Genomic DNA, 18,578 nt, shown 5'->3' on the forward strand with positions numbered 1-18,578 from the left:
GGTGAAGCAGGCGAGTATCTCACCTGGATCGTCTCTCATTTTGGTGAATCACATAAACAAAGGGAGGTATGTGAAGACGGACCCAGTTTGCAGAGGAGAAAAGGAGACAATGGGATGTGTTGCAGAACCCAGGCTTGGTGGGTTCTTGCATTCTCCTGAGTGGCTTTAGATCCCCCACGACATCAGTTCTGGAAAAAGCGCTTTGTCCTATTTACCCCGTGTTGCACTTGAATGGTCTCCCTTATGGCCCGCCAGTTGTCCAATCAGCAGGTGTCCAACTCTAAGTCCAAGGGTCTTAGCACAAGGAGAAGGATTCAAGGAATCGTAAAAGGGTGGTGGTGATGAGGGGAGTGACGCAATGCCATGACATCAACCAAAATTTCGGTCCCGGTTGTGGTTGTTAAGCAAGGACTACCTGTACATTGCTGTCAGGTTTTCCCCAACCCTGATGCCTTCCAGCCTAATCAGGCCCCAGGCTGAGAAAGGCTGGCTTAAGAAAACAAAGATGCTAAACCAAGAAGGACCCCCAGTTTCGTGAATGCACAGCTGAAGGGGCTACGTGCAGGTTAACTGGAAGAGGGCTGCGGAATCCAAGAATGGCTGCACAAGAGAGGGTGTCATCCCGAATCTGCAGGGCATGAAACTGGGACAGGACGGATGCTGGAAGCATCTGTCTCCTGCAAGTGTGATATTCCCTCTCCTTGTCAACAGAAAATCTGGGTTGGGGATCTGGGATTTGCTTCGGTTCTTCCCCCATCCCTCCGAGCCCTTGGGTGTTTTGCAATATTTTAGATGCTTTTGATTCTGACATCCCTATTAAATATTTCGTGGTCCCCAATTGCGCTCCTTGATTAATTGAGAAGACTGACAGATCAACACAAAGCAGTTAATTAAGTTTTACAGTTCTTCTGACTCCCCCCCTCTCCTCCTGACAGGCTGGACGCCACAGCAAAGGGCAGGTTTTATGCAACCGTGAGCCCTTCCTGCTCTTTTTCATCACGCTTGCCGGGGTTCATGAGACAAGACTTTTGCAGCCTTAAGACTTCCTGCCGAGTTTTAGACCTTGTATTCTTGACACCGAAGAAGCTGTCGTTTTGCCGAATCTACTTAATTAGGAACACGGCGGCGGCTTCAGGGGGAAGGCTGACGTCCTAGTCAGCTGCTTGCTTCAAGGAGGCTGAAGTTTTGTGCAGCTAAACAAACGGCTTATAGCCCTCAGTTCCCATTGATCTGGCATGGCTTTATGCCTGAGACGCAGCGCACTTAAAGGTGCCGTCTAGTTCTGATCATTAAAATGTTGGGGAGAGGGGGCAGGCAAGTGTAAACCAACAGGAAGGGAAGGAAGGAAGGAAGGAAGGAAGGAAGGAAGAGGAAGAGGAAGGGAAGAAATTCTGCATAGCTCTTTGCCAAGGGGAGCTGTTGGCTTCCTTTCCTCAAAGCCCTTTCCAGGCGATAGTTAGCAGTTTTTCCTCCTTGCCGAACCCCTCTGAGAATGGGGAATATTTCCTGGTGCAAGTATTTTACCAGGCTGAGCTCTTAACCGTGGACTTGCAGGTCCTCCTGAGGAAGCTAACCTCAAAGGGAGCATTGGTGGGGCCCCCGACCCCCCCCCCCCCCCGAGTCTTTCTTCTCCTGCGTTGGTTGGCTATTTTGTTAGATTAACCCTCACAGTTAAAAGATGGCCGGCAGGGCCTAGGGTGGAAGCAGGGCAGGCAACGTGCTTCGCATGCACGGGATTGGCACTATGGACCCTCCTGCTGGATCCTGCCCCCGTTTTTTTTTTTTTTTTTTTATTCTCCTGTAGCAGTTGGTTGCACATTGCGTGGAAAGTTTGGGGTGGAGGAAGAAATGGAATTTTAACTCATTTCTATTCTATATCTTTCCCCTTTCAGGCAATATATGAGAAACCCTGAATCTGGATTTTATCTGCTATGTGCTGTTGATGTCTAGTATTGAGTTTTAATTTACAGTTTGATTTGGGTGACATCTTCGGACTGGTTTCTGGGCTGCGGGGGGCAGTTTGATTTGGCATTAACATGGTTTTATAAGTCAGCATGCTACCAGGCATGGAGCAGTTGATTGCCAAGAGCTTAAACACCCCAGGACCTGTTTCTGTAGCACCTTTTGTCTGCTCTTCTTTGATCCCCAACTCACCATTTAAGAGAAAACTGGTATAAAATGTTTCATACATGGTATACAGCTCCATCAGTAATTGCCAAAATAGACAAATCATCTAGCCATCAATGCTGGAAATGCCACGAGACCAAACAAACATTCTAACATACAATTAGTCCTTGCTTAACGACCACAATTGGGACCAGAATTTTGGTTGCTAAGCCAAGCAGTCATTAAGCGAATCTGACCTGATTTTACGACCTTTTTTGCGGTGGTTCTTAAGCAAATCACCATGGGCATTAAGCAAACCATGTGGTTGTTAAATGGGTACCCATTGATTTTGCTTGCTAGAAGCCAGCTAGAAGCCAGCCATCGAAAATGGCAATAACGTGACCACGGGACAGTGTGATGGGAATTGGTTGTTAAGTTGGTTTTTCAGCACCGTCGTAAGTCCGAACCATCACTAAATGAATGGTTGTTAAGTGAGGACTACCTGTATGCAGTGGATGTGCAACCCCCCCCCCCCAAAGCATTGGAAAGACATTCATAGCACCCTTCAAAGAAGCTTAAACATCAAATCTGATATGGAGCCACAGCTCTTCTTTGATTCTTAAAAACTTTCAGGGACCTGGCCCCATGTGTTTACACATATTTAATTGCATGCTCTGGGAATCAAGTGGCTTCCGCATGGAGGTAAAGGGAGTGCCGGCCGTGTCTGCTTCTAGATCAGTCCTCTTGATCAAACTGCCCTTCAGCTTCTAATGCTCTCATTTTGGTCTTCCTCAAACTCAACCAGCCTTTTCTGTTTCCTGCCAGCGCTCCGATGCCCTACCTCATAGGAGTTCATTTAAGCCTGATAGAGGTAAGTTCCTTTGCCGTGCCCAGCCTGGAAATGGGGGTGGGGTATCACGGACTTCCCCTCTCGGATAGAAGGGATTTGGTTCAAAGATCCCTGGCAGAAACTCTTTCAGTAACCCCCATTCACCCCAAGCCATGTGCAAGGTTTCTGTTTTCCTTTTAAGCTGTAAACAATTTCAGCTATTTGAGGAGGAAAAAAAGGATACCAGAAATCGTAGGAGACTGCAGCAAAATGTAGTGGGTTGCCTGCGATGCAGAGAGACCAAGGGTTCCCTGAGAGAGAAAATATCAAACATATCCATAGCTTGCTTGGTCTAATTTGCTCTGACTGGAAAGCTCTCCACTGAAATAAGGGCATCTCTTTTTGGGGTCCAAAAGCCTGTTTCTGGTTTAGAAGCCCACCTCGGTTCCCCCAAAGTGGGGTCTAGAGAACTTTGCCCGATTCCTTTCCTCCCAAGTTATCTATCAACACCGAATCACTCATCCAGCGTAAGATTTCTATTTAGCCATCCCTGAATCAACTTCAAAGGAGCGAGAAAGTTTGTAAGCTGCTGCGCAAGCCAGAGTGGACTCTGTCGCATGAATAATGGAGGACTTTTTACAGCACTAACAATTCATATTCGGGAAGGAGCAAGATAAGCCCTGATAAATTGCCAGAGTTGCCAGCAGATAAGATAATCAGACCATCTCACCCTGATCCTCCCTCTTCACAGTTTTCATGGCTGAAATCAAAATCTGTCTTACGTTCACACTGGTCGCATTTGGAACTCTTTGGTGTTGTGCTTTGTTGGCCTCAAGAAGTAACAGTTTTGTTCAGCATTCTTACTGATGGAAATCTGATTATTATCTTGTCCTTGGACCTGATTGTGATATGAATCGCCAGGGCTGAGCTCCAAGCATTCTTGCAGAGCATTTGTTGCGGTGTGGTGTTTTTGACTGTCACTGCCTTAGAAGATGGTCAGGTTGAGAACATCTAGAAAGGATGTTCTTGTCCTTGAGGGACAGGTTTGCAAGCATTTCCCTTTCGAGCATGGGCCGACATAGAACAGCAGTGCACATCCTCCAGATGTGTTGGGAATGCAGCCTCCAGAATTAGCAGGAGTTGCCGTTTCTGAACATCTGGGCCACTCTTTTGGAGAAGGCTGATATATTGGGCCTGAGTCCTTTGGGGTTGTCAACCAGCATTTTCAGAACCAGAGACATTTTCCGTGGATCAGAACTGAGCTCTAGAAGGCTGCAACGGCAATTCCCCCAGTTTTAAAACATTTTTCAGTTGTCCCCATTTGACACGTTGTGTGAAAAAAATTCATCTTCGGTGCTTCAGCTGAAAACACTTCTCCTTGGAGACTGATGCCAGCTTATAGAGTCTATGGACCAAGGCTGTAATCTTGGAGAAGGCAATTTCCAAGATGTCCTTCAGGACTTTAGATCAGCTTGAAGGAAGCGTGTCTCTCAGTCACCAATAAGGATTTTGGGCGTCATCTGCAGATATAAGGGTACCTTCTACACAAAATTGGTTGGGTGGTGGAAGAAGCACAGGAGGAGTGGGGGTCAGTGGGTAGAAGACAGAGGCCACCCTCTGCTCATGGATCAAAGGGTTCAGAGGTCAAAGGACATGTGGAGCACAGCCATACTGGTCTGTGGAGTAGCTATTTCAGATTGTAAATCAGAGGGTGATTTTAATTAAAGCTTTCCTCCTGAGTTGGGCTAAGGAATCGTAAAAGGAGATATCCGGTCTCCATCCCCTCCTGAACCACCACATTAATATGCTGTTGTTTGCAACTTTCCGGTGGCCTGCAGCTTTCCGTAGCCTGCTTGGAACATTTTCCAGATCATGCACCTTCATATGGAGACCGATGCACTCAAAAAAGGAGTTTTGCAGAAACCCTTAATTGTCAAGATGCTTGGCATAACTGCTCAGGATGGAAACTGTCCCTCTGTTAATTTCTCAAAGCTTTCTGTGGGCTGGAAAGGATCTCAGACTTGGAACAGTCGATCCACTCAGTTTGAGCTGATTAATTGATGGTGCCACTTTTTTTATCAAAGGGGACGCGTTGTCATTGATGGCCCTGAGAGTCAAAGACACGTTTTATCACTTTGTCAAAGAAGATACATTACTGGTGTCAGTTTAAGTACCGTTATCTACTTTGAGAGCGACTAAAAGAACATTTATTTAATTCTAGTCATGGGATAAAGTAAGTCTGGAGTCCTGGAAGAAATTCTTGAGGGAAGAGCAATCAATTTATTTCAGATCCGCTATTACCCTCCAAATGGCGTAGAATTTGACAACTCACATTACATGCTGGGTCTTCTGTGCCCGGGATACTTTTCTGAACTTTTTGGTAACAATTTAAGAGACAAGATTATGATTTTAGTCTGTTAAATTTAGCCTGTTGATTATGCGCAAAGACCCATCTTCGGCCTACTCAAATAGCAGTTGAGGGAGGGTTAAACTTCTGTGGCAGATTGAGAAGTCGTGAATTTGCCATCCAGCAAGGAGGGATAACAAAGCCTTTGGGGGATATATCTAGCCTAACATGAGTCAAAAAAAGGGAAACCGCTTGGTTGCTCGTTCAGAATCTTAAAAAATGTAACTAGCTGGACGCTAAGCTGATAATCCCCAGATTAGGTGGTTTGAAGGATTCTTCTTTGTATTTGGGAGGAGAAGGTAAAGTCTGAGGCAGTCGAATTCTGGCAACAACTGAACAACATGTATGGGGAGTCTATGTTCTGGGCATAGGCAGTAATTTTTACTTCTCTCCATATCATTTTCAGAAAGTTAGAAATATCTCTCTGGAAGATGTGGTCATCCTTAACATGGACACTAACACGTTGGAAACACCTTTTGATGATCTGCAGAGCCTTCCAAATGATGTGGTGAGTAGAATTAGATTTCTTCCAGCTTCTTTTTCTCTTACACTCCAAGGATCTTCTACTGGTCCTCCTAAACATTCATCAAGAAGGGAATGGGTCTGTCCCAGAGTCTTGGGCATAGAGGGATTTGAGATAGTCTTTCTAAAGAAGCACCTCAAGCTTTGATGCTTCTAAAACTGAGGCTTGAAAAGGTTCAGTTGAGGTTAGGGCGGGTCATGGAACTGAGAATGCCCTGAACTGATCCGTCTTCTTGATCCTGCAGTTCAACTCATGAGCCATTGTTTCTCAGGGCACAATGGAATATGCCTTGAGGGAATAGGCCAACACCTTTTGAGGGTCCTTTCTTGTGTGTGACTGTCATCTTTCTAAAATGAGGCCATGACAGTCCTTCCCATGTAGGGAGAAATGTAGGGTTTCCTAAGAGGACTTAGCTTTGAACATCCCATCCTTTCTAGTTGTTGCTTGAGAGTTCTGTCCACATTTATCCTCCAGACATCAGTGGAATAAGCTAAGATGGTGACTTTCCTCCAGAGCAATGTAATGTTTTGGATGAACCTCAGCTGTGGTCACTGCTCTATGCTGGATGTGTCTGTAATAGCTGCAGAGCAAAGGAAGGTGCTTCATGAGACATCAGGGTGACACCAAGATGGCCCCTTGGCCTTTTGGCCCATGGAGCTCCTTCGTATTTCTCTAGTTCCCTCTAGAACAAATAAAGAACCAGCTGATGGCCCTCTGAAACCAGGATTCTCTTCAGTCTTGAACAATGGACGCTCTTGTGAAGTTCATAGAACCTGTCAATAGTCGAGTATCAAGTTTGAATTTATGGGTTCTTGTGAAAGGAACCCTGGTGCCCACCTCCGAAGAGACATTGCCAAGTGAACAGAAGCCTGTGGAATATTGTACCCCTTAAGAGACTTCCTTCCATTCACGATTTACAACAAAAGAGACTGGCAGGCCTGCTTAAAAGCAGCTCCTCTTCCGTCACAATAATGGCAGTACAGCAGTAACAGCAACGGGTCTAATGCTTCTAATAATAATCTTGCATCCCAGACGAAGCTGCCAGCAGTCAATTAGCAAATTTCCCCGCAACAAAAATCTGCATGACTTGTAGCCTAATTCACACACACCCTCCCCACCATCTATTACTTCAAGTAATTAATTCCTTCCAACGCGGACCTTATCCTCAGGTATCTGGATCACAAAACTCTCTCCCCTGTTCCCCATTATGCCTTTGACCACTAGAGAGCATTTGGTTGCTTTTTGTAATGACAAGTTTCTGTCGAGTCCTTTCAGGCTTCGTTCGTTCGGAGCGCTGCGTGGATCACGCCGTTCCTGGCTGCAGGACAGTGTTGAAAGCCAATCTTCCATGCTACGTTCTCCCCTGGGGAAGGGGGGTGGCGGGGAAGAGCAGCAGCAGGAGAAACAAACGAACAAAAAAACCCCTTATTGTGGTCAATGACCAGCACATCATAAAACTGAGTAAGGTAAAACAGGTTGCACATCTTCGGGCAACTGCAAATCCTAACATTAACTGGACGCATCAATCCATTGGCTGTGCATTGCGCATAGGACAACAAAAATTTAGCTACATGCTGAGTAACAGGATTGCGTGCCTCTGAAAATAAATTTGGAGATAGAACCGGTCAGAATGACTGGGAAATTTATTTAAAGGGGGGGTTATGTACTTTGAACATTTGGAGAACGATAATGTTCGGTGAACCTATGCCCACCATTAAGGTCCACTGAAATGTACAGCTAGTCCTTGCTTAACAACCATTCATTTAGTGATGGTTCGGACTTACAATGGTGCTGGAAAAACTGACTTGTGACCATTTCTCACACTTATGACCATTGCAGTGTCCCCGCAGTGATGTGATTACAGTTTGGGCACTTGGCAGCCAGTTCACATTTATGGCCATCACAGTATCATGTGGTCACATGATCACCATTTTCAACCTTCCCAGCTGGCTTTGGGCAAGCAAAATCAGTGGGGAACAGCGTGATTCGCTTAACAACCACGTGGTCTGCTTAATGCCTGCAGTGATTCACTTAACAACCACCGCAAAACGGTCGTTAAATTGGGTTGGATTCGCTTAATGACTGTTTCATTTAACAACTGAAATTCTGGTCCCAATTGCGGTTGTTAAGCGAGGACTGCCTGTATGCCTAAGAAAAAACTGATGTAGGAGCAAATCTCTCTTAAGACTAAATTGTCAGTTAACTAATGGAAATGTTGAACACCTCCTTAATTCCTAGCGTGTGCAGGGTGCACTGGGCAGGACTCACGCCCTGTGCCTGTGAACATCCATGAGTTGGTGCTGGTGACTTGCCAGAATCTGAGGAGACAAGGGCTTGTCCTGGGCTCTTGAACCTTTGAACTCTGCTGCTGGAGAGACTCAATTCTGGGCCAGCAGGATAGTTTTTAAAACCATCACCATCAGACTGGGAGGGGGAGAAGAAGACTTGCCACTTGCTCACTGAAATTATTTTCATCCCACCATTCAGAAATAGCATGTTAAAGCTAGCTAGCAGAAATTAAAGCCAGCGAGTAACTCCAGAGATGTCAATAAAATAGGACAAATCTGCAGATTTTTTTTTTTTAAAAAAGACCCACCCAGAGCCTTTAGCAATCGAAGAGCGAGCACCAAGCGGGAAATTAATACGGCACCCATTAATACGGCACTCAGGAGAATAAAATAGCGGCCCACTTCTTAAAATTAAATAAAGTAGACCTCAGCAGCTCCTCCCAAACTTGGTGTGGTTAGGACCGTCTCCTCAAATCTCCTCTCCAGATGACTACTTTGGAGGGAATCCCACGGTTTGAGCGTCCCTAGAAAAAAGTCCCCATCTTTCTTGGCAACCCCACAGCTTTTTATCTGCATGGGAAAGCCCCTTTGCTTTTTCGTCCATGCACTGATGAAGGCTTGTCCGAACTCTCAAGAGGAGTCCGGCTTGAGTGGACAGCATCTGTCGTTCTGAACCTTGCCCTTTTTGGAAAAGACTATGACAAGAGGTTCACCAAGGTGGAGCTGTATTGGTAGGACTATGTCAAAGCCACCACCCCTTCAAGACTGCATGATTTCAGCCCATTGAAATGTTGGGCAATCACATCCTGTGGAACAGCTGATTGGCTTGTGATGATTTCCTTCTGCCTTGTGAAGCATCATCTCTCTTAGGAAGAGGAGGTCGTCAAAGATGTTTGCTTCTGCCCATCCCTGGTGGGCCTTCCTTTAAATCTGCTGAGCGTGGGCCACCCGAGCACCAGGTTTGTAATTTTTATTCCGGGGGGTGTTCGGCCACCTTCTTCAAAGCCGCTTGCCTCGAAGGAGGCTTCCCCCCTTTTCTGATTCTGTGTTTTGCAAGTTACGTGTTTTTCCTTGCTTTTATTCATGTTGACAACTCAAAAGCCATGGATCTAATTAAAAGAGTTTCCTGTTGCACCTTTACTGAACCATTTCATTAGGCTGCTCTGCACAGATTGCATTTCGAAACATGGTGATAGTTTAAATCTGACCTTTAATCCTGAGCTGTCAAGAGTATAAAAATGTTCTTTAAAAACACCCCCCGGATTGGCTGTGTGTTTCTCTGACTGCTCTGGGAAGAAGCTGTCCCTTCCTAGAGGGACTACCGTCCGAGTTGGGGGCGGGGGAGCGGGGACCCTGCCATCTTCCAAACAGAGCCGCTGAATGTGTTGACTTGTGGGCAGTTTTTCTGAAGGGGGTAGGCCATGATGCTTTTGACACCTGCTCTGTTCTCAGGGTGGAAAACTTAAATTTCAGCCCTGAAGTTCATTTCGACAGGCAAACAGCAGTAAGGGACATTCAGCAGATAATGCTTCTTGTCCGTTGCAAAGCCATGATGCCCGAGGATCCACCACACTACGCACATGGGGTGTCCAAGTGGTCTTTATTCTTAGCTGTGCTGGGGGGCTTTCCAAGTGATCTCTGCAGTGCGCCACAATACGAGACCGAAGAAATTGCTGTGCTGGAGGTGCTGTGTTCCACTCATATGTCAGTTGTAGGTGCCCGTGTGGAAATAAAGAATATCTTAGGGTCCATTCCGTTGGAGGTCGAAGGGGAAAGAAAAGATTTAGAGGAAATTCCTGCTTCTGCCCAAGAGAGGAGTTCAAAAACTCTTCTCTTTAGTTTAGAAGCAGCAGTAATTCCCTCCCTTTAAAAAACCCTCTTATTCTATAGCCAGAGAAGGTTATCCAAAATCCTTCATACTCCTGGGAGACAGTGGAATCTCCTTGTCTCTCTTGGCATTTCTGTTCATTTGTAAAACCATTTTGATTTTAATAACCTGGGGGCTAAGAGTTGGGTGTTTTCTCTGCAAAGCTGTTAGACTTCCTTCCCTGGCCTTCTTACATCTGCGTCTTTCTGTCCTTGACCTTGACATCCTGAGCTGCAGAGAGCTTGCAGACAAAAGGAAATAGGAATATTTCCCCAAAATATGCAGGTTTCCCACCTATAAGGAAGGGATAGCAACATTTGGGGACATCCACAAGAATATATCTGTGGAGTTAAGCCTGAGATTTCTGGAGATATCATTCCGTGCCTCCTTTCTTCTTAAACCATAACTTGGTTTGTTGGTTTTTTTTAATGGGATTTCTTTCTGGCCTGGCTCCTTCTGTCTTTTTATTTATTCAATTAGTGTTGGGTGGAGGAGTTTGCTTCCCACTGTAGCAATTTCCCTTGCCTTCATCCTTCTGGGAACTTGCACAGAAACTGGAAAACTTTATGGCGGTCCTTAACCAGCACAGTGGGAACTTGTGCAGCAAAAGCACATTGCGTTAGAGTGCGTGCACGGTGCCCTTCATAGAAAAGAAAGCTGAGAAGAAAAAGGGTGTTTAGATACCATGTCCAGGTGTACAAAGGTGGAATGGAAAAGGTGCTGAGATATACTTGTCTTGGACTACAGGATGTGGTAATATCCCATGGAGTGTCTAAACCAGTGTGTCCCAACCTTGGCCACTTTAAGATGTCTGGACTTCAACTCCCAGAGTTCCCCAGCCAAGACTTCTGGGAGTTGAAGTCCAGACATCTGATAGTGGCCAAGGTTGGGACACACGGGTCTAGAGGACCTCAGGAACTTGCTTGGAACTTGCTTGGCTTCATTTTTTGAGAATCTGGCCAAGTAGGATAGTGTGTGAGCCGAGACTTGCTCAGTTCCTCTCACGGAGAGGTTTTGGTGGAGATGGTAATGAGACTGCCAGGGCTGTGTTCACCTGACACCAGCTCCGTGAATCAGAGGCAATTAAACACCTCCAGGATGAAAAGGAAAGGGCAGTGATGGTTAAGTGCGACATAATCTGTAGCATGAGTGGCAGGAGCTTCTGAGAAGCCTTGAGGGTGCCAAGGAATGAGGGGTGGCGCCACTGGCATCCGGTGTGTGGCAGGTTAACCCCATCCGCTCTAATGAGACTAGAGGGGAACCGTGTTGGGAAAGTTTCCTGGGAAGTCATTACTAATCTCCATCCTGCATGGCTTGCAAGAAAAGGGATCGTTTGGGGGCACGTTTCCCTTTTGAGGAGACATAGACGGGGCGTCTACGACAAGCCGTATCTTCTCCAGCTTCCACGCAGTCGGCATGGGGCAATTTCTGTGCCTCGGCTCTGGCCAAGCTGCGACGGTCAGTGAGAAGAGAATTCCCGGAGTGCTCCCTGGTCTGCAGCGGGCCATTGGCTCACTTGAAAATCATCCTTCCTTTGCCCCAAACCTGGTGGTCCTTCCTTCTCAGGGAGTTTACGTATCTAGAAGAGAACGTGAAACGGGCAAGATGTAAAAAGAACTGCAGTGGGTTGAATATATGGAAGGGTAAACCCCAAGGCGTTCTTCCTTGTTTGGCATGAAAGTGCAGTCCAAAGGGTCTTACTCGTTGGTGAATCCCAGGGAGTTTCTTTATTTATTAAAGAAATGTATGTAGCTTCCCAACTCCCACACAATGACAGGGCATTCAGTAGGATCTGACCCTGAATAAACATGTTTGGAGTTGAAAGCCACCATGCAGTCCTCCGGATTCAGCCTGTACCAGCCTTCCTCATCCTGATGGCCTACAGACATGATAGGATCCAAGCTTCCAGAATTCCCAGCCTTGGCAAAATGGGGTGGCCCTCTTTCCTGTTCTTCCCATCAGTCCTTGCCACAAAACCCCTTAACCCAATGCTCCAGGGCACGCTTTACTTTGAGGACCTTCAGGAGAGAAACTTCTCCCTCTTTCTCATCTCCCAGGTCTCTGCCCTGAAGAACAGGTTGAAGAAGGTCTCCATGACCACAGGGGATGGCGTGGCAAGAGCGTTCCTGAAAGCCCAAGCTGCCTTTTTCGGGAGCTACCGAAATGCACTGAAGATCGAGCCTGTGAGTATTGGGCGTTTCCTGCAATGCCTTGGCACTCACCGTTTCCCCACCATCGTGCTTGTAACCTGTGCATTCTGCCGCTCGGGGTTGCTTTGATGAGACATTGGCATTTCCTCAGGTGCACCTTGGCGCACCCAAAGAAATGCAAGAGAGTGCATTGATGAATGTTTGGCCACATTGGGGTTGGGCGAGGCACAGAGGCGGGGAGAATGTAATGCAATGAGCAAGGACAGATCTCCCAAAGAACCACTGGGGGTGTGGGGGGAGGCAAAGCTCCCCAGGCTGGGTTTAATGAGCGCTAACAAATGGCCACTGTTAGCAGCAAGCGTGTGAGAGAGCAGAGAATCACTTCGGCTGAAGGCTTTTTCCCCCATGTGCAGTTAGTGGACCAAGAAGTCAGCCTGGGTATTTAAAGGACAGACCGAGAACCGGGGCCCACCTGTGACCTGGCCTCGGCACCCAGCACATCATTTGCGTGCTTCTGAAACCAGAGGGGGGCAAAACCCGCCTGGCCTTTTCCTGGGAGGGTCTGTAGCTCTCGCCGCCTCTTAATTGCTAGAGTGAAATGCTGTTGAATCAGCAGGATGCGTGGGGTTTAGTTTCTTGCAGGATAGATCTCTTGACACTGAAGAGAAGAGCAGGTGTGTGTGTGTGCATGCGTGTGTGTTTCTATGCAGCTCATTAAAATGTCGGGTGTGAGCATCGTCCTTTCCAAATCCCTGTTGTGGCTTGGATTCCCAGTCAGGTAAATAAGGCACCCGCCGAGCTGCCCAAGTCTTCAGCAACCTCGTCTGGGGCGGGCAAAGAGCAGCCCCTTTCTCTTCTGTGGGCCGACTTGGCACCCTGTGGGATGAGGGCGCCCCTCCAGATGCCCCTGGGGCCTGCAGATCGGGCGAGCCGGTCATTGTGTGCGGGTTTTTTTCTTTTCTAGACGTGACTGCGCTTCCCTGGCTTGAGGCCGATGGCCCCTGGGTGCCATGATGCTATCCTTGTGTCGCGCGATGGTTGTTGCTCTGTTGTTGTTATCCGTTCTTTCTGTTTGGCTGGTTTTCATCCTCCATGGGCCACCCAGGGTCGCTGTTGCAAGATGGCGGCTGTACCCGTTGATTTAATAACTAATTAAAATAAGAAATAATTGAAGTGGGAGGGGGACACAGAGGCTGAATGATTGGCCCGGAGCAAACTACAGATAGGGTGGCCTTCAAATTGTCCTGCAGTTGGGAAGAGGACGTTTTGGTGGTGGTTCAGTTGTGGGAAGGGAAGGGGAAGCATGGGGCTCCCCCTCTTCAAATCTCCGGGACGTTGAAGGAAGAAAGTGGGTCAGGAGTCCATGTGGTGGGCTCCGTTGCGATGACTGAATGGGCCTTCAGAAGAGGAGGGCAGTGCTTGTGCAAGAGAATTGGGCCCCGTGCACACATTTGCTCAAGTTTCAGAGGTGTTTTTCGGGGGGGGGGCTAAAGTTCTGTCTCCCCCCACCGCCCGACTGGCCTTTGGGTCCCTCTTTCCCCGACTCAGGCAGGACCCATCCCTTGCGCCTGGAGGCTGCAGGCAACAGGAACAGCATGCCACTTGGTAAATACAACTTTGCGCATTTTGTGGCTTTTTCTCTTTTACTGCGAAATGCTAAAGGTTAAAAAGATCTTTCAAGCTTTCTACCTCACAGATAGTCATTTTAATTGCTTAATATTGTGGCATTTTAAATATTTATAGCCGTATCACAGGCTGGCGGCGGAGGGAAGAGGCAGCGAGCAACGCTGAACTTTTCCCCTGTTGAGGAAGCCCCCGTTGCATTTGCCTCGACTGCCACCTCGTGGCCAGGAGTGGCCCCTGCTCGTGGGACTCGGCAAAGGCTGGGGTCTTCCTTGCGTTCGGACCCCTGCGGCCGTTTTGCAAATGAGCACGGCTGTGCAATCGTGGCGTCATGGCACTGGGTGGTTCAGCAGACCGTCCCAGACAGAAGGTTGGCAGGTAAATTCACACTAAGTGGTGAGAGTAGATCCTGGCTTATCCACCAACCCCAGGAACTCCCCAGCCACATTTTTTAAGTTTTAGCTCCCTCTGTACACCGCATGAGTATGTTTTCTCCTGGGATGGAAGATTTTGTTCTATTCGTCCCTGTTTCCACCCGTGGAAACCATCTCCAGCAAGGGTTGACGAAGCCTCTGGAGAGTTGTTATCCATCATTGCCAACAAGGCTTGATTTTGGAGAAGGAAATGTCCTGGTTTGGGTGGCTTTGGTCTGTTCGTGGACTCGGTGTGGCCTCTCCAAGGCCAGATGCAAGAGAAGGAACCAGTGGGGGCCTCCGACTCTGAGATTATGGCTCGCAAGCTCTTCTGCAGCTCATGATCTTTCTCAAGAATCAGGCTGTAGTGTCCTGGGGGTAATTCCATTTGTTTAGCGACAGTTCAGACTTACGACTGTGCTGGGAGAACTGACTTGCGATCGGTCTTCACGCTTACGACCGTTGCAGTGTCCCTGTGGTCATATGACCACGATTTGGGCGCTTGGTAACCAGTTCGCATTTATGACCGTCGCAGCATCCCTGTCACGTGATTGCCATTTTTGACCTTCCCAGCCAGCTTCTGGCAAGCAAAATCAACGGGGAACCACGTGATTCACTTAATGACCACATGGTTCGCGTAACGCCCACAGTGATTTGCTTAATGACCCTCGCAGAAAAGGTTGTAAAATCGGTTTGGATGTACTTAATGACCGCTTTGCTCACCAACCGAAATTCTGGCCCCAATTGTGGTCGTTAAGCAAGGACTACCTGTACTTCTTTTTCCGCTGTTGGTTAGGTGAGATCTTGCTGCCTTGGTCCATAATCCTGAAACCGGCAGGCTTGATTACCGCAAGGTGTTGCAGACATTCAGGGGCTTGGCTGTTGTCTAAAAGCCCAATGGTGTTCAAGCCGTTATCTTACGGAGCTAATTTGACTTTAAAATGACAGTGATAATTCTTCACTCCTAGCGATTTTATACCTTTCTCTCTGCAGGGTTCCACTTTCGCTGTTAAGTCAGCGAGCTTTAGCATCTGTGCCATTTTTACGGCACGCGTCGGATGCGTGCCGCCCCAAGGAAGGATTCTGTTGTGGCAGCTCGAAGGCTGTGCGACTCTTCCCAACAGACCCAGAGCCTCCAGCCTGTTCGGTCCTTCCCGTAATGGCCACCGGATTCATTTTCATCCGCTTTTAGCTCCATTTCTGGCACTATTATAGAGGGCAGACATTGCCAAATAATCCTGATTCTTTCTCCTTCTCCTCCTCCTCTTCTTCCTCTCATTAATTTTTATCAACAATAATCGCAGCATCCCTTCTTATCATTCCTTAGTGTTATTCTTCCAGTTCCATTTTAAGAAGGTGAAATGAAGGCAGTGCGCGGCCGATGTCTATACGGCTGATTCCGCGACCGTGTTTAGTTCTCAGCTTGCTTTCGTTGCGGTTAAAATCTGCTCCGTTTGAGACGGAGGTGGCGTCTCCAGGCAGGACAAAGCAGCTGCCCCAGTCCACTTCTCCACACAGTGGCTGCTTTCCTTTATGAACTTAATTGCTGATTTGCTAGGACCCCGTAAGGTTATTGGGTGCTTATTCTTAGCTGCCCCATAGCATCGCTTCAAGTGGGTAAATTATCGTTCACCAGGTGCAGCTGCTCTTGCCGGAGTCCTTTAGAATCTGCTCAGCAGAAGATCAACCGCGCACCAACGGCCAAGTGGGCGAACGATTCAGCTTTGCTCTCTCCGAGTTGGGCGGGTGCTCCTTTACCACAGCTTGCCTCTGCTTGGTGCGGGTTGTGAGCAACAAAAACAAAAATTGGCATGAAAAAATAATGCTACCAGCCCTGTCCAAGCTGATGTCACAAGGCCCACTTGCAAGCCCAGAAGGCTTCCTCTTCTGTTCCTAAGGAGATGTTTAAACGTTTTGCTTGGGAATTGGGCACCCAGACCTGTGGTTTGCCAGCAAAAGGAGGATGGCACATCTTTGCTGATGCTAACCAGGCCTTTCTGTCTCTCCTGCCCCTAAGAATGGGCGTTCCCCTGTGTCCTTCAAGACCAGTGAGGTCTATGACTCGAGGGAACAGTTACCAAACTCGCCACGGTTTTGAGCTCATTTCTATTTTAAGCGAAGCAAGGTCAATATTATGGCTTGCTGTTAATCATAGCTTATATTTCTCAACTTTTGAAATCTGGCTTAATCCTGGTTTGTCTGCAGCGCAGTAGATAGATGGCTTTCAGTGTGGCCTCAGACAAGGTACATCGGTATGGTTAGCATCCCTTATTTCAAGTGATTTCCTTGAAGCCGCAATGCAAGAGGCAACATTTAAACCAGCAAGTTGTTTTGGGGTGGGAGGGAAGGTCCAGTTTTGTCCTTCTGAACACATTCCTTCAGCTCGGAAGGGCACTTGACTGACTAAGGCAAGTAACTGGTTGGACGTGACCCTGAATGAATGGGAGCACCAAGCAGAGAGATGAATCTCCCTCAACAGGCCCAGGAAGCACGGTACACAACCCTTTCCCACGACTTCAGCTCCAGATGCGGTGGGCCTGTGCGGGCTGCGCCATAATTCTCATCACAAGCAGAGGTTGTGTGAAGGCCGTGCCAAGCTACCTAATGATAGGGGACATCTTCAACTCGTGAGCATTAGCGAAGGCAGGACCTGTGCGGGTGGGAAAGCTCCCCCATTGACAGATTGGCTGAGTCGTGCTCCGTAAAGGAGCTGCGTTAATCTAGTGGAGAAGGTGGGTGGAGAAGCAATTAATTGAATTGCTTTCTTTTCTGCAACGAACTGGCACGATTTTGCTGGGACTGAAATATGCGTTTTGTAAATTGGAACTCCGCTTGCTCCTTAAATAGGCTCCTGTCTGTACAGAGCCAGGAGATTTGTGCAGATAGCAGCTGGGAAAGCATCTTCAAATTTTATTGATTGATTGATTGATTGATTGATTGATTAAATTTCTATCACCGCCCATCTCCCCCCCAAAAAGGGAGACTCTGGGCGGTTGACAATAAAAATGGTAATTTTACAATTTTACAAATTCCAGTGGATGCAGGAATTCCTTGAGTCACTGGAGATGCATTATGGAGTCAGTGCTTTTATGATAATTGGATGCTCCATTTCTGTCTTCGCTCCGTATTATTATCACTGTTGTTGTTGTTGTTGTTATTTACAAGACAATTAGCACATCACGGAGGCTTCACTTGCTTTCTTTTTGCATATCTCTGACACTTCCGTGACGTTTAGATGTTGTCTGAATGCCGCTTTGAACTTTGTGATCAGCAGTGCAGACAGGAACCAGATTTTGAATTAAAAAGGCATGGTTAGCATGGATTGGCGGAAAAAAAAATGTGCACGTGGAAGGGAGTTTGTCTTTACCCCGATGGTTCAGAGCGAGGATTTTCACTAGAAGAGTTGATGCATGGGTTTTAGAATAAAAATCCAATAAAATGAAGCTCCTGGCAGGGGAAGGGATGCCAAGAAAGTTTTGAAAAGGAAGTCTTGCGGTCCAAGATGACAAGTCTAAAAAAATACATGCATGAATCATGGATGCAATTGAAGTGGGTTTGTTTCCTGCAAACAACATGAGGAACATAAGCTGACACACACAGCCTCCCGTAAGCTTCCTTGTAAGACTGACACACCAGTTTGGCATTGTTGCTACTGAAATATGGAGGAGAAGAAACGAGAGGAACCCAAGATGGCAAGGAGGTGTAGTGTGGACAAAAACACACCTCTCTCCATGTGTGTGACTGTGCCTTAGTGAGCATTCTGCTTTTCCTTGTTGGCTTCTTCTACGCCATGCCATGTATGTCTCCCCCGTGTTATTTTTACTGTAAAAATCATCCCTGCTACCTCTCTGGAGGTCCATTTTGCGTGTTCCTGATGGCCAACCCAACCCAGCACACATCTCCATCATACGTATCTCTGGCCCAGCACAGGAAATGAGTCTAGAAGCCATTCCTTGTTCCATCAAAACAAGGGGGCATCCAACGAGGCTGAGTAAAGAATGCCATCTGGGATATGCTTCATGTAAGAGAGACTAAGAAAACCAATTGGATAGCCAGGGTAGTGCTTTCTGGAACCGACACTTCTAATAAACAATGGATATTCCCCTAGGAATGACATGGGTTCCAGTGAAAAACTTCAGATGGTCTTTTTCTAGATGGGGAAAATATCCAAGAGCTCGCACGCTGACAGCCGAGGTGGCATCTCGGATGGCTAAATTCCCCATCTCTTACAAGGTGCCAACACTCCGTGTAGTTCTTTTTAGAGGATTAACCTCCGAAAGAGTTTGGCCATCAACTCTTCTGGTCTCCATGGAGCTAATGTCCTTCTTCTCTCAGTCTGAATTAGATGAATGCAGTGTCGCCTATAAGTGTT

The 18,578-nt window shown here is 47.3% G+C and overlaps 1 protein-coding gene across 7 annotated transcripts in view; it reads left to right on the forward strand.

Annotated features, from left to right (window-relative positions):
- DENND1A (DENN domain containing 1A) overlaps nt 1-18,578 on the forward strand; it is a 150,583-nt gene that overhangs the window by 93,626 nt on the left and 38,379 nt on the right. For all 7 annotated transcript variants that reach the window (XM_063316378.1, XM_063316381.1, XM_063316385.1 and 4 more), the window contains exons 11-13: nt 2,932-2,977; nt 5,749-5,850; nt 12,078-12,203. In XM_063316378.1, coding sequence (XP_063172448.1) covers nt 2,932-2,977; nt 5,749-5,850; nt 12,078-12,203 — 274 coding nt within the window. The remainder of the gene's footprint in view (nt 1-2,931; nt 2,978-5,748; nt 5,851-12,077; nt 12,204-18,578) is intronic.

The sequence above is a fragment of the Candoia aspera genome, chromosome 16 (assembly GCF_035149785.1).
Source record: "Candoia aspera isolate rCanAsp1 chromosome 16, rCanAsp1.hap2, whole genome shotgun sequence".
Taxonomy (NCBI): Eukaryota; Metazoa; Chordata; class Lepidosauria; order Squamata; family Boidae; genus Candoia; species Candoia aspera.